This window comes from Schistocerca cancellata, chromosome 6, assembly GCF_023864275.1.
Source record: "Schistocerca cancellata isolate TAMUIC-IGC-003103 chromosome 6, iqSchCanc2.1, whole genome shotgun sequence".
Lineage (NCBI taxonomy): Eukaryota > Metazoa > Arthropoda > Insecta > Orthoptera > Acrididae > Schistocerca > Schistocerca cancellata.
Window position 1 is genome coordinate 561446107 of NC_064631.1, and position 27387 is coordinate 561473493.

The 27387-nt window shown below is 39.6% G+C and overlaps 1 protein-coding gene across 1 annotated transcript in view; it reads left to right on the forward strand.

The window, feature by feature from the left end:
* The window catches only part of LOC126190778 (tyrosine-protein kinase Src42A), a 199269-nt gene that overhangs the window by 161375 nt on the left and 10507 nt on the right, over positions 1–27387 (forward strand). Inside the window, exons 2-5 of the mRNA XM_049931319.1 lie at positions 18214–18335; positions 21499–21662; positions 26512–26680; positions 26886–27044. Of these exons, the coding sequence (XP_049787276.1) occupies positions 18214–18335; positions 21499–21662; positions 26512–26680; positions 26886–27044 (614 nt within the window). The remainder of the gene's footprint in view (positions 1–18213; positions 18336–21498; positions 21663–26511; positions 26681–26885; positions 27045–27387) is intronic.

Below are 27387 nucleotides of genomic sequence, written 5' to 3' on the forward strand. Positions count from 1 at the left end.
TAAGCATTCTGCATATCCCCACTACAGTTCACAACCGTTATAATGGCATTCCACTGTAAGTAATTTGCGTCTGCACTATCAAAAGGAAATTAGTTTAACACCACTCCAACGTAAGAAGGAATCGATGTAGAGTTTTACCAAGGCTAACATAAAAAATGAACTCGTAGGTGCGTTGGTATTCACATAAGTGCGTATATCATCATCATTATAGTTTGCCTTTTGGTATCCACTGCTGGAAGAGTGTCTCCCCTGGACGTTTCCATGAACTACAGTGTTCATCTGTTCGCATCAGCCGCGCCATGTCACAGAATGCTCGGTCGCTCCCACCGGGGGTTCGAGTTCTCTCTCGGGCATGTGTGTGTTGTTCTTGGCACAAGTTAGTTTAAAGTAGTATGTACGTCTAGGGACAGATTACCTCAGCAGTTTCATTACGATAAGCAAGTTGTACACTGTCAAGTCACATTGAGACCACTTGTTAAATGCCTGATAACCACTTTTGCATCGTGGACCGCTGCGAGATCTGCAGGAGGTGTCTTAAGGCGTGGAAGGTACCGAAAGGGATGTGGAGCCCTGCCGACTCCAGTTACGTGGCCGTTTGTACTAGGTTTCTCATTGACGATTCATGGCACCAGCAGCCCGGTCGAGGTGGTCTCAAAGATTCTCGCCTGTATTTAAATCCGGGAAATTTAGTGGCCAGACCAGAAACGTAAACTCACCCTGGTCCTCTTCGAAACACGCACGTACACTGGAAGCTGTGTGGCACGTTGAGTTGTCGTGTTTGTAGATGCCATCGCGTCGAGCAAAGACAGACTGCATGTAGAGTTGAACATAGCCCCCGAGGATAGATGCCCACTTGGGTTGATCCACTGTACCTTCCAGAATGCCGAGGTCACCCTGGGAATACCACGAAAACATTCCTCAGGCCACAACGCTCCCTCGTGGTTGCAGCGTGTTTGCTTTCAGAGGTTCAATGCCGTACACGCCAACGGCCATCTGTCCGCTGGAGCATAAAACCTGATTCATCTGAAAAGGCTCCTGTCGCCACCCAGAGGACGTCCAATCCCGGTATTGGCCTGCCAATTCCAGCCTTTGTCGCGAATGAATAGCAATCAGCAAGTTTGAATGAACCAGGTACCTGTAGGAGAAGCCCATACGCAGCGACGTTCGCTGGAAAGACACTGTTATTGCTCTTTAGGCCGGTATTACACTATCAAATTTCTTTGTCAAATATTTGATCAAAGATGTCATCAAATATTCGTCAAATATATTTGACAAAGATCTTTGATGTGGCGCTAAAAAGGGGTATTACACCGTCATCATATTTTTCGTCAAAGTTCAAGATGGCTGACAACAACAGCTTGTTATTAACCGCAGCAGTTGCATGTACCACAATTGCACCGTGTGCACATGCGGAAGAGAAGCGGGGGGAAAAAAGGAAACGTACCTGGGTGAAGCCGTGGGTTTTACGACGACACGATAAAAGCATTCAACAAAACTTGTTACGTGAGCTTATAGTGGAGGACGTCAAATCGTACATCAATTACTTAAGAATGGATGAGCATACATTTCTATATGTGCTCAGTGAACTGTATCCTCATATCACAAAGCATAATACTCACGTAAGGACTGCTATATCTGCAGAACACAGGCTCACTGTAACACTCCGTTTCCTTGCTACAGGAGAGTGTTAGGTTAGTTTAGGTCTCCAAGCTTCTTAATCTATTTTTGTATTCAGCGTGCCTCACGTTGTAAAGCGCCTGATCAGCTTCATACATCTCTACTTATTTTGTAGTTGTCGGTACACACCAATTGTATTTACCGGCAATGTTTATAAAAACACTACAGATGACAGAACGCTGCAGCGATGCTAGCGCTCCACGTGGTAACATGTCACATTGCAGTGAACAGAAGACAAGCGACTTCTTTGATCAAATCTACAGCGAGGCCCTAGATTTGATCAAATATTTGACGACATTTGACAAAGTTCCCTATTACACCATCAAATTTCTTTGACAAAGCTATTGTACAAAGAAATTTGATAGTGTAATACCAGCCTTAGTTTATATGGGCGTTCGTTGCTCAACAGTTGCAAGTCTATTCGCCGTACACATCGACGCAGCCGTCGTTCACACCTGTCATCTATGGCCTGTGGTGCACCGAGGTTGCTCCGGCGCCGGTTTTGGTAGTGGTGTTTTGCCATGCACGGTTTACACAGAGATCGGCGAACTGTTTACAGACTTAGCAGGTTTGGAAATGCTTCCACTCTTGGCTCGGAAGCAAGTGATCATGGCCTTTCGGACATCAGATAAATCAGTCCGTTTCCGCTTAACGACAACGACTGCCATGTTTTCCGCGTCAAACAGCCCCCCCCCCCGCCCTACTTTTTTGTACACCCTCCACTGCTAGTGCTGCCACCTGCCGACTGAGAGTGGTTATTGCACGTTGACGTCGAACGTGCGCTGTGGTCACGTTAATGTGACTGAACCGTGTAAGTTACGTCTTACATAAAATTCGACATTTCGAATTACCTACAGTGCAGGAAAAAAAAACGGTATCCATTCTTTAATTAAAAGTAATGCCGCAAAGACAAACTGTTCGAAGGTTGAAGTTTGCTATGAGCGGTAGCAGCGATGGACATAACAGAAATGGTGGAAGAGGGGGGGAAAGAGGAACGTGACGAAATTCTGTTAATGAAGATAGTCGAAAAGAAGTGTCGTGATGGTTGAAACCTGTAAACATAAGGAAGCGTAACTTGGGAAATCTTGGAGCATTCGCTTTACGGTTTGACAGAGGGAAAACTGACAATGTAAGTTTAATTTTTGGACGGAGAAGTTGTGTGTGCGACTGAAGGAAGCGCTTCAGTTTCTTCATAAATACAAAACGCAATTGAATTATGCGCATAATGCATAGTTACTTGTTCCAGAGCTAGATTGCAGCAACAGGGAAGGAGTTTGAGAATATTTTTCTTTTATGGATTGTCACCGGTAGGATATTAGATAAGTGAGATCGTGAGTTTAGATAATGATAAGCTGACGGGTATTTAATCTCTGATGTGAGGAACTGGTGCGCCTGCATACTACTGGGGAACCTATTGAAGTTGACGTAGTGTATGGTAGTCACCCAACTTGTCTGGCCGCAACGTACTAACTGGACTTATGAAGCAGTGAACTGGTAAAATCGACGGGTGTTTCAGATGGTTGAACGAATGACTGCACATGATTACGTTACACGTTCTGTGGAAACATCTTCCGGAACTTTTCGAGGGCATGGAGGCAAGCTGAAGTTTCCCTGTATGTGGCGATAGTATTTTGTGTCCACTTGTGATGCTAATCCAAAGTTACACCCAGGTTCACCACTGTTCTCTGCTAAGGTATTGGAATACTTCCGAGAAGGACAGGAAGCAACTACCCGCAACATTCAGAAATTGATAGTATCTGACGGGTAACAAAGATCTCTTGGGATTTTACCGCAAAACAGACAGCAATAGGCCCTGAAGAGTGTCACAGGAGCCACCCAACCAAATATATGAAAATTTTAGCTGTCTCTTTTTTCTGGTCAGTATGTCAAAATTTGACTGTACCAATACTTTGCTGAAGACTAATAATGTCGATATTGTTGCCTCGCGGTTGTGCATGGCATATTTCAGGTCATCAGTTACCTTTATAATGACCGCAGTGAAGATGAAATAAAGGAAGCGGCATCCAGCAAGGCAGATGGATGGTAGAAGGATCGAGGGAGTTCCTTGCTGAAATCAAAGAGACTGTGGCTTTTAAGTGATCGAAGATTGGTTAGTGGGTTTGAAAACATGCAGGAATAACACTGATGCAAATAAAATGTTCAAATGTGTGTGAATTCACAGGGGGCCAAACTGCTGTCATCGGTCCCTAGACTTACGCATTACTTAGACTAACTAATGCTAAGGACAAAACACACACACACACACACACACACACACACACACACACACACACACACACACACACCTATGCCCGAGAGAGGACTCTAACCCCGGCGGGAGCGGCCGCGCATACCGTGGCATGGCACCTCAAACCGCGCGGCTGATACGTATAGATGGACACTGTAGTTCATGGAAAAGTCCAGTGGAGACACTCATCCAGCTTCGGATGCCAAAAGGCAAGCTTTAATGACGATGATGATATACGTACTAGTGTGAATACTAACGCACGTGGGAGTTAATTTTTTATGCTAGTCTTGGTAAAACTGTACATCGATTTCTTCTTACGTCGGAGTGGTGTTTAATTAATTTCCTTTTGATAGTGCAGACGCAAGTTACTTACAGTGGAATGCCATTATAACTGTAGTGGGGATGTCGTCTCAGTTCGCTGTAGACGCAAGCGTAGAGGAATAAATAAAGCGTCAGGTAGTAAAAGTCCAACATCTTACGTAGTGCTCGGTCGTAAGAGCTGCATAAAGTACCGGTACTGTTAACAAACGCCTCAGGTAACTCTCGTTATTGCAACTATACTTTATTAGTGCGCTATTCCAAGAACTTGGCACGTAGGAAAGTAAGAATGCAGTTGCATCTAGTGGCGGGTTTCTGTTTGACCTTTCCCAGGTGCCGTTTTTAGTCCCTAAATCTGAACCTTGTGTTTCATGGCGTAGCATCAAACTGCTGTAGGACGTAAAACGACTGGGACATGAAGCTGTAACCGCTATGCCACTCGCATTTGAAGACAATGGCATGCAGAATGGCAGTAGGTCGTATTTGCGGAGGAGTATGAGGCAAGGTTTTGTTGTTTCGTGTAATTGTTTACCAAGGTGCGCCCTTTAAATTTTACGGACGGTTCTTCACGCACGAGATGAAATGTGAAACTTGTTACTCTGTCAATGGGTGTCACACTCACAAAAAAAGATAGATACCGCATTTTATTGTGTACTTGTAGGATGGTGTGCATTGCATGACGAGACAGACCAAAGCATTCCTGAGTATCATTTTTCATTTGGAACGCCCTATCCTGACAATTTTAAATTTAGTTACTTGGCTTCCCTGTATTTCAGGAACCACTGTAGCCATTGACATGAAACTTTTGCAGGACATTATACTGTATGTTCCGAGTCTACTGAACTAGAATTGTATTTCAGCCACTGTTTTCGGAGATACAATTTTTTAATTACACGGTTAAAATTGTGTACTTTCTTGTACATTGTCCTAAATAATTTTAATTATACATAACATTATGTTCTTCTTTTAGTTCAGTAGACTCAGGATATGTATGTTATTACTCCTTGAAAATTTTAATACTCTACTCGAAGTGGTTTCTGAGATTTAGGGGAAAATGCAACAGAAAATGTAAATTTTGTGGAACGACTTCTAAAGTTTCAAAAGACTGTAACTCGCTTAATATATGCTTAATTTTTTATTTTTAGTCACTCAAAAGCACCCTGCACAATACTATATGTTATCCTTTTGATCTTTTTCCAACATTTTTCTTCTTTCTGGACTCCTTAGTGGCCAACTGTGCTGCGTACTCTGCTTTATCAGTGCGAACCTTGTCGATCCGTTCAAGCACTCTGATGCAGTTTGCTCCTGGATTAATTCCCATATGCTGTAGCACTTTCACCCTACCAATGTTGCCACCATTAAAAGCAATAACAGCATCACTGACCTCCCACTTTAGTGTCTTCATTCCAACAAAAACATTTTTTGAAAGACAGTCCATATAAGATTATTGAACGACTCATTGGGATTTTGAGTCTGACCATGCAGACACTTCTTCAGTAATTCAGGATTTGCCAGGTCTCTGTAAATAAGTTTTATGATATCCATGACTGCTGCTGGGTTGGAATGTTTGTGGCTGTGTGAACTATTTGAGTACTGGGCATTGCGGTAATTGCACCATGAATCAGGTGCAGCAGGGTAAATGTGGTGCACTGCTGTTTCATCAGTTGACAGTCTGTGGAAGAAGGTATCCCACACTGCCTGCTTCATTTTCAACAAATCTTCAGTATTATTTCTAATGACCATCCCATAATACTACTGTAGTTCATCAATCATTTTGTCTGTCACCCTGCCTCTTACGGTTTTACCATCAGAAAGTTTCTTGTCTCTCAAACTTTGTTTCAACCTCCTCAACTTGGTGCCCATCCTCTTAAGGGCATGACCAACACTGTTAAACCTTTATAACACAGCAATCCACAGCCTTCTATTTAAAAAAAAAATTACCGATTTTATTAGATCTTGAAGAAATCCACGTAAAAATTTTTACATTTTCAACCGGTGTAGATTATATTTCAAAAAATAAAATACTTCCCATGTGAGTTCATAAGTGTCATATAATTGCAAATTTTGTAATGAGACAAAAATCCGAAAATATGAAAAATCTCCGTTCTAACTCCCCTTAATGTACGCACCAGTTTGCGTCCGCTGGTTTCAGTACTGCAGCAGCATTCCATTCAACGACCGGTGGGGGACGTCTGAACTGAGATGATTCCCGAAGCTGAAGTAGGCATTTCATCGACACGGATACATGGCCCTACAAAATTTTGGCACACATTATCATCTTCAGTTTTACACACAGTTGTTGTTCCCACCTACATTTTCATTACGGTCACAGTTACGTCTTCTACTCCACTCTGCTCCCCATTCGTTAGTTTTTATGTTTCTCCAAGAGTCCGCAGCTCGTGGTCGTGCGGTAGCGTTCTCGCTTCCCGCGCCCGGGTTCCCGGGTTCGATTCCCGGCGGGGTCAGGGATTTTCTCTGCCTCGTGATGACTGGGTGTTGTGTGATGTCCTTAGGTTAGTTAGGTTTAAGTAGTTCAAAGTTTTAGGGGACTGATGACCATAGATGTTAAGTCCCATAGTGCTCAGAGCCATTTGAACCATTTGTTTGTCCAAGTAGTTTCCAACAAACAACTGTCCATTGCTGACTCAGCAACTCGTCGTTTATGATTGCTTTCTGCATTGAAAAAGTATAGTCGAATCTGGCAGTACATGCTGATAATCGATCTCTCGTAGCAGAAGCATTTTTATTTTCCCGTCCATTCAGTCTTTGTTGAGGTAATACGTACGAAATTTTCAGAAGTCTGTACGTTGTGCACATTCTTGTACAAGCATTGGAAACGTCATCTCCAAGCAACTGATCGGACCAATCCACGGGAAAACTGAAGGACAAAACTGCTTGCCCCAATACTTTCCCATTGCGACAGCTCGGTGTGATGCTAACTAATCAGTCTCTACGCAGAACTGATTGTAGGAATGCAAGTTATTTGTAGTAGTGATATGTGGACTATTCCAAACACGAACGGAAGCGTATGGTAACTTTTCCACGCGGAACCTCGAAGAGCAAATCTTTACTAGTGCCATTCTTTTTTGTACAGAGTAAGGGTTTTCGTAAATGCAGTATCAAGAACTTGAGTTAATTTGTGTGACTTATTTTGTTGAAAACTGAAAAGGCGAGACCGTGGCTATTCGAAAATGCAGGTAGATTCTTATAATTAAGTAGCTCAGCAACCAGCCAGTGTTGTTAATATTAAATAGCGCGGTTTCCAGTTTCGAACTGCCTTTTTCATTCACAGATGGCTGTTCACATTTAAAATTACATTACGATGTATTCTTACATGTGAAGTTCACTGTTTGCGGCGAAAAATAAATGACTGTTATTATTGTAAATGGACCTAACAGTGATGTGTGATAACGTAATCAACTTGCTAAGATCAGAACTGAATTAAATGAATGTGGCATTTTTTCATCTTGGACAGTCATTTATTTATACTTTTTCTCCGTTTCACAACGAAATTTCGGCTGCTTAAGTCATTGTCGAGTGTTTATTTCGGAAAAGGTGTTGTATGGATAAAATGTGTTTCCATTCGTTTTGGTTTACAGATTAACTATCAGGATGTCTTGACATTAAAGCAACGCCGTTTTCGAAGTAACATCTACATCTATACTCCGCAAGCCACCTGACGGTGTGTGGTGGAGGGTACCTTCAGTACCTCTATCGGTTCTCCCTTCTATTCCAGTCTCGTATTGTTCGTGGAAAGAAGGATTGTCGGTATGCCTCTGTGTGGGCTCTAATCTCTCTGATTTTATCCTCATGGTCTCTTCGCGAGATATACGTAGGAGGGAGCAATATACTGCTTGACTCTTCGGTGAAGGTATGTTCTCGAAACTTTGACAAAAGCCCGTACCGAGCTACTGAGCGTCTCTCCTGCAGAGTCTTCCACTGGAGTTTATCTATCATCTCCGTAACGCTTTCGCGATTACTAAATGATCCTGTAACGAAGCGCGCTGCTCTCCGTTGGATCTTCTCTATGTCTTGTATCAACCCTATCTGGTACGGATCCCACACTGCTGAGCAGTATTCAAGCAGTGGGCGAACAAGCGTACTGTAACCTACTTCCTTTGTTTTCGGATTGCATTTCCTTAGGATTCTTCCAATGAATCTCAGTCTGGCATCTGCTTTACCGACAATCAACATTATATGATCATTCCATTTTAAATCACTCCTAATGCCTACTCCCAGATAATTTATGGTATTAACTGCTTCCAGTTGCTGACCTGCTATTTTGTAGCTAAATGATAAAGGATCTATCTTTCTGTGTATTCGCAGCACATTACACTTGTCTACATTGAGATTCAGTTGCCATTCCCTGCACCATGCGTCAATTCGCTGCAGATCCTCCTGCATTTCAGTACAATTTTCCATTGTTACAACCTCTCGATACACCACAGCATCATCTGCAAAAAGCCTCAGTGAACTTCCGATGTCATCCACCAGGTCATTTATGTATATTGTGAATAGCAACGGTCCTATGACACTCCCCTGCGGCACACCTGAAATTACTCTTATTTCGGAAGACTTCTCTCCATTGAGAATAACATGCTGCGTCCTGTTATCTAGGAACTCCTCAATCCGATCACACAACCTTCGGTTGTGACCAGCTTTACTCCCTTTTCAAATTCATCTGACAGATAGCAGTTTATGCAGCGATACCTATATTTTCCTTCCTTGATTTTTGAATAGAAGTATTGACATCTCTGCTACATTCCGCCATTACAGTTGGCGCTATCGAAATGGTAACTTTATAGTGACGATCTAGGTTGAAGACATGTTTCGACGCGTACTTTCTTCATAATTCGCAATAGCAACCGCTTTATACTCTTGCTTATTGTTCCACTCCGCGACGAGAATCTTTGAAAAGATATCTGCCATTGTTTTCAGCACTGAAAGAGAACCTGTGACAAAAATAAGAAAGACAGACATTGTGTATTGTGATGTGTATTGAAGTACTGTAATAACATGTCTGTTCATCCGTGGTAGACAGAAGCGAACTGCGCAGTTCTTCTTAAATAAGCTATTTCAAAAAATGTGATGCGTCACACACGATTCGTATGAAACAAGAACATGATCGTTGGCGCTAACTAAAGTGTTGTTGGCGAGAAATTATTTTAGTGTCATCAAGGCGCGCATGGATTTGGATCCTAGACACTACTATTTTGTATTCTAATCTCATAATGTGTTCAGTCGGAAGAAGCTACATTTTTTGTTATGCAACATGCTTTAAAATAGATTTTTACTTGCATAATCATGTTTCTTGCACATTTTACCATATGAGCTCCGGGGTATTTTCAAGCCACTAATAATATTTTTGAGAATAAAAGCGAAACTGTGATGAAGTAAAGGAACACGTCGCCGCTCAGACAAAGATCCCAATGACTTGTTAGACGGTTAAGTGAGGGTAATAAAACTTGAAACACATCACAGTTTGTGAATGACAAACAAGTTCATAACACTCTTCAGTACCCTTTGATGTGGAGGAATACTTGCTAACTTGGGCTGTGGTTTGATGTTGCTGTGAGCTGTCGACTCCGCAACGGAAAATACCTAATGTAGGCGAAGATCGAAGTTTGGATTTCCCAGCGAATAACCAGCGATTCTCTTCTCACGCGACGCTGTGTCTACTGTAACTGCGACTGCTTAACTGATGTCGGTGAGTCAGGGAGCAGGAATAAAATATAAAGGCAGCTATGTACTTTGCGAGCCCAATTCGACGGAAACTTACACAAGCAAAAAGACATGATGCAGAAAAATAAAACGTGAAATTACGGTAACTAAGAATTTATCTTCGACCTTGGAGCCAGTGAGAGACGCACAAATTAGCCGAAGTTTCGCTATTAAACAGCATAATTAATCTCAAGCAGCTGTACAGCAAATACCACGATGTATGATTCTGTCCTGCTTACATTCTCCTAGAGCCACTGTACAGTGCGTCCGGACGGTAGGTGCTCTTTGTTCAGTTTTATAGTCGCCCCTTACCTGTTTCATTCGCAAATAGAGCCAAGGAAAACAATTGCTTGTATGCTTCCGAACCAGCCCTAATCTCCGTTGGATCACGCATAAGCGTTACGTATTCACTGGTGTGCAAAATTTAAGGACGAAAGTAACTTTCGCATAATGTACCACTGCCAGGTAACAGAGCGCGATGAAACTTGCACCTTACATAGAAAGAACAGCTACAGATAGTACAGAAGGTAACGGAGAGAAATACGCAATGAGGGGAACAGAAGTAACACTTTTGTTCAAAGACTGTAGTGACATCGAAGTCACCGCGATTTATGATTACAAAAGGCAGGACATGGCTCAAGGTTGGTAAGGGTTTCTTTTTGTAGGACGTTCCATTCCTCCACTAACGCTCTTGACAACTGGTAGATGATCGTTGGTACACGTGGACGTGATGCAATGCGTCTCCACAACGCATTCCACACGTGCTCGGTGGGATTTAGATGTGGGAACGGGCAGGTCATTCCATTCGCCGAATATCCTCGCGTTCTAATAGCTCCTCCACCAGCACGATTCGATGTGGTTCGCGCAGTCATCCATAAAAATAAAGCCAGGGCCGAATGCACAACTGAAAAGACGCACCTAGGAAAGGAGTATACTGTTACAATAACGTTCACGGGTGAGTGTACCAATTGTGAAGATTTTGCGGTAAGTACGCCCAGACAGTATCAAGACTCACAATACTGTAGCACCTGGACCATCAGAACGAGCATTCGACAATGTTCCTGGGCGCATTTTGTGTTCCCCCTCACGCAATAAGTAGTTGCTCAAGTTGTTGTACAGCCATAATTCAGACATTCCCCTCCCCTCCTCCCTCCAACTAAGAACTGTGACAGTCACATAAAGGGATTTTCATGCAATTGCTATGATACAGCTTTGGCAAGAAATTGTGTTGAAGTAGTTATTGTACTCGTCATCATAGCGGCATTTGCTTATTACATGCAGTTTTTATTAAGAGTTTATAACAGCCGTCATTGTTAGGGGTAGGGATCCCTGCACGTAAGTGGATTAGTTATTTCACTAGCCTCTGGATAGATCAATACAGCCAGTTCAAACTTGCAGGGCTGCCTTTTCAGAAATTGCTACGTATTTAAAATGTAAATTCCATTGACGTAACGATAGCACTTAAATTTGCACAGCGCCCAAAGACTCCGCAGATTAACAATACTTAGTTTCAACGATCTACCTCCGAGGTCTCGACTGTTAAAATTGCAGCATTTCTTCCGAAGATTACAGTGTCTTTAGAAATAGGAGAAAAGGTCACTCATTGTTGCCAAGGTACTTTTGAAAATGACACAGAGGAAATTAGACGTAGTCCTGATGGAGATAGTCTGTATTTGGATTCCACGTATTGGAAGCAAAACTGTCGTTGCATTACGCCCCGCAGCTGCAGCAAACGTGTGACGTTGCTTACAGCCGTGTGCTGATTCTTGTATCTCTTTGATTCGCTGTCGCTTGTGAAACGAGCCGCCACCGGGAATGGAACCGCGCTTGTCAGGTGTTAGCGGCTCAAGGTGAACAGCGGCGTTGCCAGCTAGGGGCACTCACTTTCACTGGTTTCACTCAAGTTAGCCGTGGCGCAGGAGTGCATTAGAAGCGGAATTCCACCGGCCATGCAGGCGAGGTGCCACCGCATATCCAGCCGAAAAACGGCCGCTCCGTTTCAGATACCAAGTTTCTGCCGCACGAAGCTCGTTTTACAGCTGTGACGCTTAGATACACACTTAGCAAATCACAGAGTGATTGGCAAGCTACACTTTATAGTGTGATAAAAGCTAACCACGATAATAGCTGCATTCGTAGGCGGAAGAATGATTGCTTATTTGCGCCTCTTTGAATTGTCTTTTAATCAAATTTATTTTCGCTGCGCAAATATTATGCAGTGAACGCAGAATGTGGAACATTCAAGAAACTAGCTGCACCCAATTTACTGAAAACTCATATAGTAAAAAAAATTTAAAAAAATCATGACCATTACTTGAAGATGCTAACATTGCTACTTTTGACAAGTAACTGCCATCTACAGATGCGCCATGAAAATTCACATTAGTTTCGCCCAGTGCAAAAGAGAAACCTTTTTGTGGAATATTCATACTACATTTGTCTGTGACACTGACTTGATGAAATTTTTTTTTATATGAATACGAGTGTCGTTTGATAAGTATGGTAAAAAAAGAAAGAAGAAAATGTTGTTTGGGAAACAACTTACTTATCGACACAGCCTCCTTTGAGAGAGATACATGTAGTCCAGCGATCCTCCAGCTTTTTCATACCATCGGAAAAATAGGTTTTGTCAAACTCTGCAAAATACTCGTTAACTGCAGCCATCGCGTCCGCATTTGCTGAAAAGTTCTTGCCAACAAGCCAAAATTTCAGATTAGGGAACAGAAAGAAGTCACATGGGGGCGAAGTCCAGTGAAAATAGTGAGTGAGAAACCAATTGAAAGCTCAGTTCATGCAATTTCGCCATTATTATCGCTGATGTGTGATATGGTGCGTTGTTTTGGTGAAAGAGCACTGTTTGCATGCCGACGCTAGTTTTTTATTCTGGTAACGCAAGTGTCAAGCGATGCAACAATGAAGCGTTATAGGATCCAGTCACGTCTTTCTGCCTTTTCCCAAGTAATTCGTAATGATTATTCCTTGAGAATCCCCAAAAACGATGGCCATCGCCTAATCAGTTCACAAAATTGTCTTTACCTTTTTCGGTGAACTTTCAACTGTCTTTGTCCATAGTTTTGACTCTGGTGCGTAGCGGTGGATCCAGGTTTCGTCAGCAGTCACAAAATCTGTGCAAAAAGTCTTGCGGATTGCAATTAAACATCACCAGACAGTGTTGTAATGTTGTGCTGTATGTGCTTTTGGTCAGCTGTGAGCAGTCGGCACACACCTCGCTCACAGTTCCTTCATAGCCAATTCTCCGTGCAGGATATTGTGCTCTCGCTCGGTTGAAATGTCCATAGTTCCAGAAATCTCCCGAATTTGTATTCGGATGTTTTGCGTTACCATATCACGGGTTTTGTTAATGGTTTCCTTTGTGGTGAACTCTGTTGCATGGCCGTAGCGCGCGTCTTCTTCTATGCTAGTCCGACCATCTTAAATTCGTTAGTACAAAGGTAAATGGTTTTCAGCGGTCCGCGTGAACTTATCAAGTTGCAGAAGTCCAAGCCTTCAAATCAAAATGTTTAATAAAACCACCAAACTCGGTTTTCTCCATTTTCAATCGCTCTCGTCACACTGATCAGCTCAGACGGCTGTCAACAATGATCTGTACGCCGTGCATTGTTGAATATCTTTATGCCACACTTTGACTAATCAAGCTACTGAATCATGAAGGCGCAAAAGAAATGTTCCGTGGCTTCATGGAAATTTATCAGAGTTATCAAACTACCCTCACATTTTGTTCACGACCTTCGACCCATCTTTTTAACTGAAGTGGGACGCATGACAAGAGTTCAAACGATGACAGTCCTTAGAAAGCCTGTTTGTGGAAATCTGTAAATATAATTTCATGAGGTAATCGCTATCTTCCTTTTCACGTCTCCCATTTCAAGTTCCTCGGTGCCACCACTTGAAAGACAACGTAAACCATGAGAGCGTATGTGCTAAGACGCCCCCTTCTATATATCTCCCGTAGTGGACACGATCTTGAACTGAAGAAATTTGTTTAATGGTATCAATATGGACATTCGTTCTTCCCCGATATCGTATGTGAATGGCATAGGTGGAAGAGGGCAGGATTTGACACCGGAAAGATAGGTATCCTCGGTCACATGCCATGTGGTGAAATTGCAAATTGAATGCGTATACCCAAATACTTTCCTAAAAGCGAACAGACCTAAGTTTATTCCCGCTTTCCTTCTGTATGCACATTAGATGTCCCACACGATCTGTAGATGATAGGTTTCACGCGATTTATTTTCATGTATTCATGAAATACTATCAGATTTTTACGAGCATCAAGCCAAAGGGCAGGACTAGAGCTGTACAAACTCGTGAACGAAATTTATTTAACTGAGAAAGTTCCAACAGACTTTCTATTAGGCAATAATTAATACACTTCAACAGAAACAGCCAATAGATGCGAAAATTGTTCATAAGTTACGACAGCGCCTCAGGGAAACAAAACAGCGATCTAAACAATGTTGATAATTCTATTTAATCACAGTGCTTGATCGAAACGGTAGATAACCGGAGGTGACGAAAGTCGATACGCACAAATACAGATGCCGGTAATATTGCGTTCACAAGGTATAAAACGGCAGTGCATTGGCGCAGCTGTCATTTGCACTCAGATGATTCACGTGAATGGCTGTCCTACGTGATCATGGCCGCACGATGGGAATTAATAGGCTTTGAACGCTGAATGGTAATTAGAGCTAGACGCACGGGACATTCCATTTCGGAAATCGTTAAGGTATTCAGTGTTCCGAGATGGCAGAGTGTCAGGAGTGTGCCGAGAATACCAAATTTCAGGCATTACCTCTCACCACGGACAACGCAGTGACCGACTGCCTTCACTGAACGATAGAGTGCACAGTGTCATTTGCCTAGTGTCGTCAGTGCTAACAAACAAGCAACGCTGCGTGAAATAACCACAGAAATCAATGTGGGACATATCACGAACGTGTGTGTTACGACAGTTCGGTCAAATTTGGCATTAATGGGCTATGGCAGCAGACAACCGAAGCGAGTGCCTCTGCTAACAGCAAAACATCGCCTGCAGCGCCTCTCTAGAGACGTGACCACATCGGTTGGACCCTAGATGACTGGGAAACCGTGGCCTGGTCAGATGAGTCCCAATTTCAGTTGGTGGAGCTGATGGTGGAGTTAGTGTGGCGCAGATTTCACATGCCATGGACCCAAGTTGTCAACAAATCACCGTGTGAGCTGGTGGTGGTTCCATAATGGTGTGGGCTGTGGTCCAACCCAACCGATCATTGACTGGAAGTGGTTACTTTGGCAACTAGGAGACCTGCAGCCATTCATGGACTTCATGTCCCCAAACAACGATGGAATTTTTATGGCTGACTACGTGCTATGTCACTGGGCCACAGTTGTTTGCAGTTGGTTTGAGGAACATTCTGGACAATTTAGGTGAATGATTTGGCCACCCATATCATCCTACCTGAATCCCATTGAACATTTATGGGACATAATTGATAATTCATTTTGTGCAAAAAATCTTGCATTGGCAACACTTCCGCAATAATGGATGGCTGTAGAGGCAGCATGGCTCAATATTTCTGCAGGAAACTTACAGTGATTTGTTGAGTCCAAGCCACGTCACGTTCTGCACTGTGCCATGCAAAAGGAGGTCCAGCACGATATTAGGAGGCGTCCCATGAATATGTCACTTCATTGCAATTTATTGTGGATTTCAGTCTGTGATGACCATCTTCAGATCTGAATGGAATAAAAACAATTATGCCAACATGACAACATCAATTAAAATGGACTTGAAAATTGATAGTCAATTAGGAGAGGACCAGTTTGGTTTCAGGAGAATCTGGGCACTCAAGAAGAAATTTTAGCGCTGGGACTAATAGTGCAGGGCAGATTTTGAAGAAAATAAGGAGGTTTCCTACAGCATTTGTAGATTTGGAGAAGGTTTTGAAAATGTGGAGTAGAATTAAATTGCTTTTATTCGCATCAACTATACTGACAGAATGGTAATCCATTCTCTTATTAAGACCTGCTTATCAACTTTTAATAGAGCCATGTTAGCAGTAGAAAATTACTGAAGTCAGTGTTCCAAATGTATCACAAGTCACAACAGAACTGGCTACCTGAAGGTGACTTAAACATAAAAATCTGTCATAATTGAAAAAAAATTATTTGCGATTGTGACTGAAAATAAAATTGTTTTTACCAAATGATTTACTCCTTTTGTGGTAAAATTGTCTCGATATCTTTATTACGAAGCGACTATCCCAGAACTCGGTACCAGTTGCAGGATGCCCATCTAATGGCTTTCAGGGGCAATAAAATTTAGTGACTGAATTACAAATTTAAAATGCCATCCTAATCTAGCCATTAAGAGGTATAATCATATGTTAAAAGTTTACCATGGGAAATGAGCTATTAAAATTAGAGGCTGTATGTTTGTCTTAAGGCAGTGAACTGATGTCTAGCAAATACCTTTATTCGTCCAGTATTTGAGATTGAGAGCCCTTAGTGAGTTCCAACAAACTTTACACGTAATTACAAACTTTAAAAGAAACTTTTTCTCACTCTTCATGCAGTACAACTTCAGTATCAGACACGGCGAGTGGCGGCCTGCCATCAGCTGCTGATGTGTTACAGCACACTATAGATATCACACTAAAATTCTCTTCAAATGCGTGATGACATGCCAATAAAATGGACGAAAACAGGTTTTATTACACTCTCTACGATAACTAGAAACTGGTCTCGAGTGCTGACATGAAAGTCAGTGACGCTACGAGCAACTCGGAGAGGGGATGCAGCTGTCTGTTTTCGACTGCACGTGCTCTGATATGATGTCACTCATTCCCACCATGAGTGCTACGTTGCTCGTGGCACTAGCTCACTACTTTCTTTTAGAGTGCATGTAACATAATGTGCAAGTGAAGAGTACGGGAGATTTTTGAGAAGCAGTTGATGTAAAGGCATATTGTTCGAATGGTCAAGTGCACTGACTGGTAGTTCATCGGCTCAGTTTCAGTTCCTGCTGCTATGATTTCGTCTTCATCATCATCATCATCTTTCTTTCTTTTTTCCTTCCATTCCTTGCAGTGTTGAACTATTAGTTGTTGTTGTTGTTGTTGTGGTCTTCAGTCCTGAGACTGGTTTGATGCAGCTCTCCATGCTACTCTATCCTGTGCAAGCTTCTTCATCTCCCAGTACTTGCTGCAACCTACGTCCTTCTGAATTTGCTTAATGTATTCATCTCTTGGTCACCCTCTATGAATTTTACCCTCCACACTGCCCTCCAATGCTAAATTTGTGGTCCCTTGATGCCTCAGAACATGTCCTACCAACTGGTCCCTTCTTCTTGTCAAGTTGTGCCACAAACTCCTCTTCTCCCCAATTCTATTCAATACCTCCTCATTAGTTATAAAATGTAAATGTGTTCAAACAGTTTTTTCATATGCCACCACATTGTACCACATTGGTAAAATTTTGCGTGAGCTGCCATGAGTTTTGATGTATTACTTCTTTATTGTTAATTCTGTTCTGAACACACTTTGCCAGTTGTATCTGCATGTCTCATTGAATACACATCCTGAGATGTGTGGAAAACTTGCTTTTGCTTGAAATGAAGTGCAAGTTACCCAGACACTATATTTATCCAGTGTTTCATAATGAGAGCACTTAGTGACGTCCAGCAAACTTTAAGTACAATTTTAAACCTTTTCTAAACTTTGACTTGCTCACATGCTTAATGTCAAACATTTAACACGTGGACTCATTTGTAATACAGGGAGGTTTGATTCTTTAAATAATTTGGGATTTACTGGTGTTTTATTAATTGTACATAGTTGCAGGTCTTGAAGGTATTTTTCCATAGGATAGTTGACGGATGAATATCAGAAAATTACATTTGAAAGAGTAGGAATTCTAGTCTTGGTGTGGTGTATGTCAAATAAGTTTCTGCAGCTTTCTTTCAGTAGTATGTGACTCTGGCAAGTTCAATTATTGAGTGTAATTCTAATAATGCCTCTGTTATGAAATATAAGAAGTTAAACTTTCCATCTAGTTAAAAGATACAGTACATAAAGTTTCATGTTTCACTTTTTTTTTTTTTCCTAGAAAGCTATAACTATCATTGTAATCTTAAGTGGGTGATCATATGTAGAAGGGATAGAGATCAACACTATTTGTATGTGACATATGATTTAATAATATTTAATCTTGATCTGGTGTTAATTTTGTGAATTTTTTTGCAGGTGGTATTTTGGAAAAATAAAACGAATCGAAGCTGAGAAGAAATTACTGCTACCAGAGAACGACCACGGTGCTTTTCTGATAAGAGATTCTGAGAGTCGTCGCAATGATTATTCTTTGTCTGGTGTGTATAAATCTACTTCAGTTTTCTAACTTGCTTGCGTGTCTGTACTTGTGTACATTTAACGTTCATCATTGCATTTGGCACGTGACTTCCTTATCTCACACATTACTGAAGTTTTTAACCACTGATTGACATCATGAAAGATCAGTGGTTTAATTGGATTTTAACCAGTTTTCAAAAACAAAATGTTTGTTATATAGACATACAAGGCTACTACAAGTGATTCATTCGTATTCAAAGCTCTGTATTTTCCAAAGTGTTACTTGCAGAAATATGACTGAAGCATTATAGAACAATAAGCTCATCAAGTTCGCATTTTGTGCTGTACAAATGTTCTGCAAGTGTCCTTCTGGTCTCTATCACTTCAGCATACTCGAGCTCTTCCAATGTTTTTGGCTGGGGGGGGGGGGGGGGGTACATTAATATAATCCTTTATGTACCCCCAAAGGAAAAAATAGAAAGGTTTTAGGTCAGGCAATCTGGGGCGGCCAAGGGAATAAAACCACATCATCTACACCATGAAGCCCAATCTAGGCGGTGTGAGGAAATTTGTCTTTTAGGCAGCGATGAACACTGATGCCCCAATGAAGGGGTGCCCCTTCTTGTTGGAAGATGAAATTCAGGAAATGGACAGTCAGCTGTGGAAACAATCAATTTACACAGAAGATAAATGGCCCACAGAGCTACGTCTGTGACATCGCACAGAAAACATTAACCTTCGGTGAATCTCCTTTGTGCACACACTTTTGTGAGAATTTCAGTGCCCCACAGTCTCACATTGTAGCAGTTAACCTTTCTAGTTAATGGAAGACAGCTTCATCACTGAATATCACCTTTGAGGTAAAATATTGATTTTCTAATGCACAGTATTTCACTAAAATGACTGCTTTCCATATCCCAGTGACATCTCTCTCATATATAACTTACATGGTTCAATGTACACTCTAGCATAGAAGTGAGAGGGTGAGAAGGGAACGAATGTAAAGGATAGGGTATTACAGATGGTGAGGATGACATTGTAATTCTGTCAGAGACAGCAAAGGACTTGAAAGAGCAGTTGAATGGACAGAATAATATCTCCATAAGAGGTTGTAAGATGTGAATAATGGTAAAACATGGGTGATGGAATGTAGCTGAATTAAAATCAGGTGATATTGAGAAATTAGATTAGGGAAAGAGACAAATTAACATACGAGTTTTACTATGTGGGCAGTAAAATGACTGGTGATGACTGAAGCACAGAGGATATAAAATGCATAATGAAAAAGCAAGAAAAGCATTGCTGAAAATAACGAATTTGTTACCATTGGATATAGATTTAATTGTCAGGAAGTCTGTTCTGAAAGTACATGTCTGTAGTGTAGCCTTGTAGGGAATTGAAACATGAGTGATACACTATTCAAACAAGAAGAGAATACAAGCTCCTCTAATGTGGAGCTATAGAAGAATGCTGATGATTAGATGGGTAGACAGCATAATTAATGAGGTTGTTCTAAATTGAATTGGGGGAATAGGAAAATTATAGCAAAAGAAGATGAAAAGTAGCAATCGGTCATAGGGCTCATCCTGAGGCATCAAGGAATTGTCAGTTTGGTAACAATGGGAAGTGTGGGATGTAAAAACTGTAAAGGTAAACAAAGAGATGAATGCAGCAAGCAAGTTCAAATGGATGTGGGTTGTAGTAATTACTCAGAAGTGATGAGGCTTGCATGGGATGGACTGTTGTGGAGAGCTGCATCAGACATGTCTTTGGACTGAAGACTACAGCAGCAGCAGTTGACAAGGTCATTAAAGATGGAGCACAAGAATAGATAGGGGAAGGAAGATACCATGTATTCTTCGAAGGCTCTATGTGAGGGGACTTCAAAAAATAAATCCACATTATTACAGCAGACCAAGTACCTTTTATTGAATGCTGCACACAAATACATAACACTGTTTTTCAGCATAGTCACCAAGTACCTGATAACAATGGAAGGAACATTCTACCAGTCATTAAGGTCTTCGATGATAGAAATCGTCTCATTGGTCATGGAGCCACTTGAGAATTGCTATGTGAACGTCATCAACAATGAAATCTTATTGAGAATCAGTTCCTCAATTGACCAAACAGTGTCATCTGTGGTTGATGTCGACAGTCTTCCTTCTCGATCACCACCACTCATTCGAGTATGCGTGGCTTTGGGCATATCATTGGCCCAATTTCACAATGGTTGGACATGACATTGCATTTTAACCATATGCAGCCAGAATTTTATGGTGAATCTGTGCATAATTTAGGTTGTTTGCCCACAAGAATTGTACTGCCCATGTACTTCAACTCTGGAGTATGTTTCTAGTTGTCGCACCATTTCATTTGCAAAATATGATGCACCTGTTGTCCAGAACTGTGTCTGCAAGATACTCAGAAACATGTACTCTCCTCTTACAATGCACCACTTATATTGTACAATGCCCTCAGGTTGTGAAGACATGTGTAGCTTAGTTTTTGAAGTCCCCTCGTCCCCCATCCTCCACCCTAAGCAATTTAAGAAACCACAGAAAAATGGTCAAATAGGAATGGAATTTGAACTGCATTGCTCGCAGATGTGAGTCATTCGTCTGCGCGCGCGCGCGCGCGCGCGCGCGCGCGCACACACACACACACACACACACACACACACACACACACACACACACACACACACACACACACTCTCTCTCTCTCTCACCACTTTCAGGGCTGATGCTTTTAGAGTTGTTAGAAAGATGTCCTAAATCATACTATATTAATAGAATGCTTTTCTCCATCTTATTTTGAATCTGTTAACATATTCTCCCTTCGTAGTGTATTACAAGAGTCCTACTATGAAATATTTCCGTATAATGAAATATAAATGTTCTGTTTTGTGTAATTAATGTGACTCTCATGTTACGGTCTGTAAAAACATGCAAATTTGGTTATCGACTGTGGAGTGTGCCAAAAAGTGTGTATAGTAACTGGTTGTTGTAAATACCTTTAGAAATAGTTATTAATCCATAATATTAGAAACAAAGTATGGTTAGGCAGTCAGAAGTTGCTTCTCATGTACTGTAACTGTAAGTGTTGTAATGTGAATTCTGCTTACATGAATTTGTAATACATAATGTGATATATATTTTGTTTGTTTTACTCCATTCACAGTAAGGGATGGGGATACTGTTAAGCACTATCGAATAAGGCAACTTGATGAGGGAGGCTTCTTCATTGCTCGTCGCACAGCATTCCGTACTCTGCAAGAGCTTGTAGAACACTACAGCAAGGATGCAGATGGACTGTGTGTGAACCTTAGGAAACCATGCATTCAGGTAAGTAATGTTTTCAAAACCTTTTCCTGCTGCTTAGCATTGTGTGGTGCATAAAAAATTTATGTGAATTTCAGTAATAATTCTTTAGAAGATTGCTGGCTGTTGTTTTCCTTTTTGTTATAACAATCATTGCAACAGAAAAAAGTAATATAACAGGGAAGCTCTTTCTGCAGACATTTTTGTTTATCTTGCTTTTCATCTTAAAATGTTGCTTCAAATGGATCGACCAGTATTTTCAGAATTACTAAGTTTTCAATGCACTAAGGATTATGTTAGTAATGACTAAGAACTTAATATTTTTCGTTCTACGTGTGCGGGCTACTAGTGCATGTGTATCTAAAAGTAGAAAAATTTACATTGCACTTCTGAGAAATAAAATTATTAAAGCATGTTCGCATATTTTGGTAAGGTATTTGTATGGACTGAGATTGTCTTGTTTTCGTGTGTATTCTTTTGCTTCAGATATCTTCATTAATACTGTATTCAAATGGAATACCGTTTATAACTTGATTTTGTGGATGAAAGCTGAAATAAACTTTGCAATAATTTCTCAGATAATTTGCTTCAGCTGCTTCATTTTCTACCTCGTTTTGCCATAAATACCATTTGCTCCTCTGTGATATCTTTATTGCTGTTGTTGAATGAAGTCACCTAGGAGCAGCAGTTCATTGGCATTGCATGTGTTTTTCTAAAATGTAAACTGTTTCTATATTGCAATATTTATTAATGTAAGAACTACCTTAGTCACATGTATTTTGGAAATAATGAAACAGTATATTGTCGAATCATCAGTGCTTCATCCATACCTTTATTTCTGCATTCTGTTTGTCACAAAAATGCAAATAATTTTGTTTACAGAAAGCATGGCTTCTGTACAAGATGTGATAAAGCTCTGTAGACATTTATTTGTAAAAAAAATAGTTAAAGATCAATTGTTAACAGATTTTGAGTGCACATATTTATTCAGTGTCTATATTTTAATTCTAGACACTCTTAGCTCAATCTGCTGGAAAATTAGTGGAACTGAGCAGGCATCATGGAAAGACTGTGGTAAAAATATTTGTCACATGTGTAAAGCTTAGTTTTCACTAACAGTCTTAATATTTGTTTCTTTTTTTTTCATTTTATGTAGTTGTTGAGTTACAGGATCTGTTGTTAAACTGATCTAATATTTTGTGTTATATGATAATTTGGTGCCAATGGACCAATTTACTCTTTTGTTTTCTTTACTGCTTCCCCTGCTGGATATTTTGGTAAATCATGGCTATTTATTGTAGCATTGTTACACTCAACAGAATGTTAGGAGTTATTGCGTGTATAATTACTTGCATGTGCTTCTTCTTGCATATATTTATAGCCCATTTTGAACCAGAATGCAGAATGGAAATGTATGGATGCCTAGGGTGTCAATAAATCACTTGCGTAGAGAAATAAGCACTGTATATATCACATTGCTGCTTTAGCACTTTCTAGAAAAGCATTGTTTTTGTGTATTTCCATACTATAGAATAATTATGTGCCTAAGCATATAGGGGTTATCCACTATTTTTTGCACTATTCTTTGTGTTCGTTAATTTAGTGAACTTGTTCCACATTTGTTGGATTATTTACATGCACATAGAACCATTATACTATGAATGTAAATCATTCCTCAGCTGCATCAGATTCTTTTGTTACTGTTATCCCTCAGTTACATTGCTGTTGTAGTTGAATTCCTTGATGATATGCTTTTTGCTGCTTCATTCTGTATAGAAGTGGAGATAATATAAAGTACCTTCCTTGTAGTGACATTGCAGAAATTTAGTGGTTACATTTTGAATGTTGTGTATTAATGTGTGGCATCAGACACACATTGCTTGAAAAAGTTACTTTTTTCATAAAAAGTTGTTTTGCGGCTTATGCAAACTACTTCTCAGTCCATATTAGTTCTGTTTAATGTAGGTATTTGTTACCTTAACTGCATTATTTCATATGTTGTGCCTGATTGCATTCCTTTGCACTTTCAATTTGTGTGTTGATGGTTAATCACTGTGTCAGAAATATCTTCAATGCATCAACAATGTACAGAAACAAATACAGTCTGTAATTATGGATTTAAAATAATCTTCATTAATGTCTGTGTCAATACTTACAGCAGTCTCAACATCTTTTTCGCTATGGTGAAGACTGCAAAGAATCTTTGTTATAAAGTACTCAACTGAGACCAAAGTATTCAAGTTATAAAAACCTTTTGCTTGCTTGGTATTTGTTGTTGTTTATGTTTGAATTGCCTTTCCAGTCAGTATGGTTATCTTCCCAATTTCCTTTTTGTTATAAATTTCCAAGCTCAGTTATGTGCAAAGTAAAAATGTTTCTCAAGATTAATGTAGACCCTCTTTCAATTCATCTCAATGTGAGAGCAAGTATTTTTGTTGTGCCTTATTAAATTCTGCTTGAAAATGTGTGTGTGTGTGTATGCTGTACTGTTACAATATAACAAGTCAACAAATCAAATTTCATAACAATAGTTAATTTGTGTTATTCATTTTTCTTAATGAATATCAAATTCAGAGTGATAAATCCAAAGCTATTAGTTCACCAACATCTGGATGTGTGTTCAGCTTTTCAAGGAAGTTATTTTAGACAGCTGGTGCTGTAAAACATTTAGACTAGTGTATTTTGATTTTTGACTCAACATCACTTTAGAATTAAATTTGATTAACATCTAACTTAATGTGTAAGGCACACTTTCGTATGTATTTGAATATTTGCTTGTTCTGTGGTGTTCAACAAGAAACACACACACACACACACACACACACACACACACACACACACACACAACAAAACACATTCACACACTGTATTTCAGTACTTCATGACCTGTGACTTATTGTGATGCTTTGTCACGAATTAAAACAGAATTTGCTGCTAGATCGACAGATCATAGTTCTTAGACTTCATGAGTTAGAGGGAACTGAAAACCATTGAGAAAATAAAGAGACAAAAAGGGAAGTAAAAGAGATTTAGTTTTTTGATTCTGTGTTTGGAATTAACTATCTCATAGAACCATATAAGATTTCAGAACATCTTGAATGTAAACTGAACTGCGCTCATTCCAGTAACTCAGTTGGGAAAATGCCAAATAATTAATATGCTGGAACAACATAAATCTGTATGCTAGTGTTATCAGTTTTATGTGAAATATGATGACATAATTGGAAACACTAGAATACTGCTGTTACTTGTCACATACATTATATTTTTTCGGTTAATATGTTTTGTACTTTGAACTTCCATCATCGTACTCTTAGCCAGCATTTATGGGCGATGATAATCTGATTTCATCTGTGGTGATTATTTGTATTCACTAGCATTACCACAGTCATAATTCAGTTGTTTATATGATGATCATTTAGTATGTGAAGATCACCTTACAATTACAATGTTCACTTTACTGGTACCAGTTTTGTTGATTTACTGCCATCATCAGATGTGATTAATCCACTAACAGATTCGTTGTGCTATATGCATTCAGTGATGTGAAATGTGTCAGTGAATTACATCTCATGAAACTTCCTGATAGCTTATAACTGTGTGCTGGACGACTGGACTCGAAAGTGGGATCTTTCTAATTGTACATCATGTCGTAACATACTTTAAAAAAAAATTAGTTGAACAAAGATATTTTTATTTATTTATATGGCAGTATGTTTAAATCACTTAAATGTCAAAATGTAGAATTGTAACTAGGTTGATTTTGTTCATATTAAATTTATCTTTTCAGTCATAAACATCTAAACCATTTTTATTTACAGAATATAGAAGAATTGAAATATTTAAATTGGTCTACTTTCTTCAGCGCTTTGTGATCAGTGTTATGGAATTTTCTTTTTTGTTGATAAAATTTCAATTTTTTAAGCTGATTTTAATGAAAGGACTCGTTCCTTTGTGTTTTTGCTGTCACAACATTTGAACACTTTCACTGCCACACTTATGTACATATAATTTAAACTTTAGTCATAATAGAAAAAAAAAAAAATTCTGGGTTTCACTTTCCTTCAGGCGTGAAATATCTTTGTTATCAAGTGAGGCACAAAACAACTTTGTCCATGGGGTCGCATTTTAGTAAAGCCGATAATCATCTGATGCAACATTGGTGACAACTGGCTTCTGCCTCAAATTTTTGTGCTACTGAACTTAAACATCTTGATGTCATGTTACCTCGACTTCAAAATGTGTTTGTCCCATTTTTCTTGAAAAACAGCTTTCAGTGGATTTAAATCACTAGATAAGACTACTGCAACCAATAGCCATGTTAGATTGTTTAAAAAAAGTTATTCAAGTGCAAAATTTTTGAGGGAAATTTGAGATCTGTGCACATTTAAGTATCTAGTTGAAAAGGACCAAATAAGTGTCAGCTTTTATAATTATGATTATTAGAAAGTAAATTGTGGTTTAACTTCAAAAAATTATATTGTGTTTCTAGCAAGATGAGTTTTTTATACATTAGTAACTTAACCATAATTTTGTAATTCATCTCATATTACTATACTTCCTTCAGTTAATGTAAAAATTGAGATAAATTGTCATTTCGTGGATTAGAAAAGACTGCAAGATTACTTAATTGCTGTAGTAAATACTGTGAACTACTTCAAAAATGTGAGCTTTTTTCTAAATGCTGTAGTTTCATGATTTGAATTGCCATATGAAGGAGTCAAGTGTGTCTTGTTGATAAAGTTCTGTTTTTAGAAAGTGTAGAGAACTTGAATGACTTCTGAGTGATAAAAATGTGGTAGTGCCCATTTGTTAATATTTGACTCTCATAAGTGTTCTGGACTAATTTTGCACTGATGTATTATTGTAACAGGTGGAGAAGCCAGTTACTGGTGGTCTGTCCCACAGCACGCGAGACCAGTGGGAGATAGACCGCTCGTCCCTCAAGTTCGTCCGCAAGTTAGGTCACGGCCAGTTTGGTGAGGTCTGGGAGGGCTTGTGGAACAACACTACCCCTGTAGCCATAAAAACCCTTAAGCCAGGTACACAGAATGAATTTTGAAGAGTACATTTGATAAATTACGTAACTTTCAGTTATCTATTTTTATCTTAAGTTGCTGTGTAAGAACTAAATAAAATAAAAAAAAGATTCAACTGAAGGGTCACTAATGCTCTATATGTAGCTCACGTAAGTCACACTTTTCTCTATTCATATCGTGACAACTGATTACAGTAATGGTGTTACAGGAACCATGGATGGGCAAGATTTTATGGCAGAAGCTCATATTATGAAGAAGCTAAGACACAATAAATTAATTCAGCTCTATGCAGTGTGCACATTAGAGGAACCCATATATATTGTCACTGAACTTATGAAGAATGGAAGTTTGCTAGAATATTTGCAAGGTAAATATGTGTGCTATCAATACTTTGTAGTGCAATCTGTACATTTACCTGGCTGCACTGTTTTATAAAGGAATGGGATGTGATAAATTTAAAATATTTTTTGAAACAGAAGTCAACATGTGGGCTACAATGGTAGTACCTGAATTTGTGTTTGAAAAACATTTATATTATACCAAGGACTTTCTATTTCCTTATTGTCATTTTGTGGTACAAGAAGTACTCAGATATATTAAAGTCTAAGAAATTTGTATTTTTTGTACAGAGTAACAATTAATGAGATCATACAAACAAAAAGTACAAACAAATTAATCATATATTCAAATTGTTGCACGTGAGATGTTGC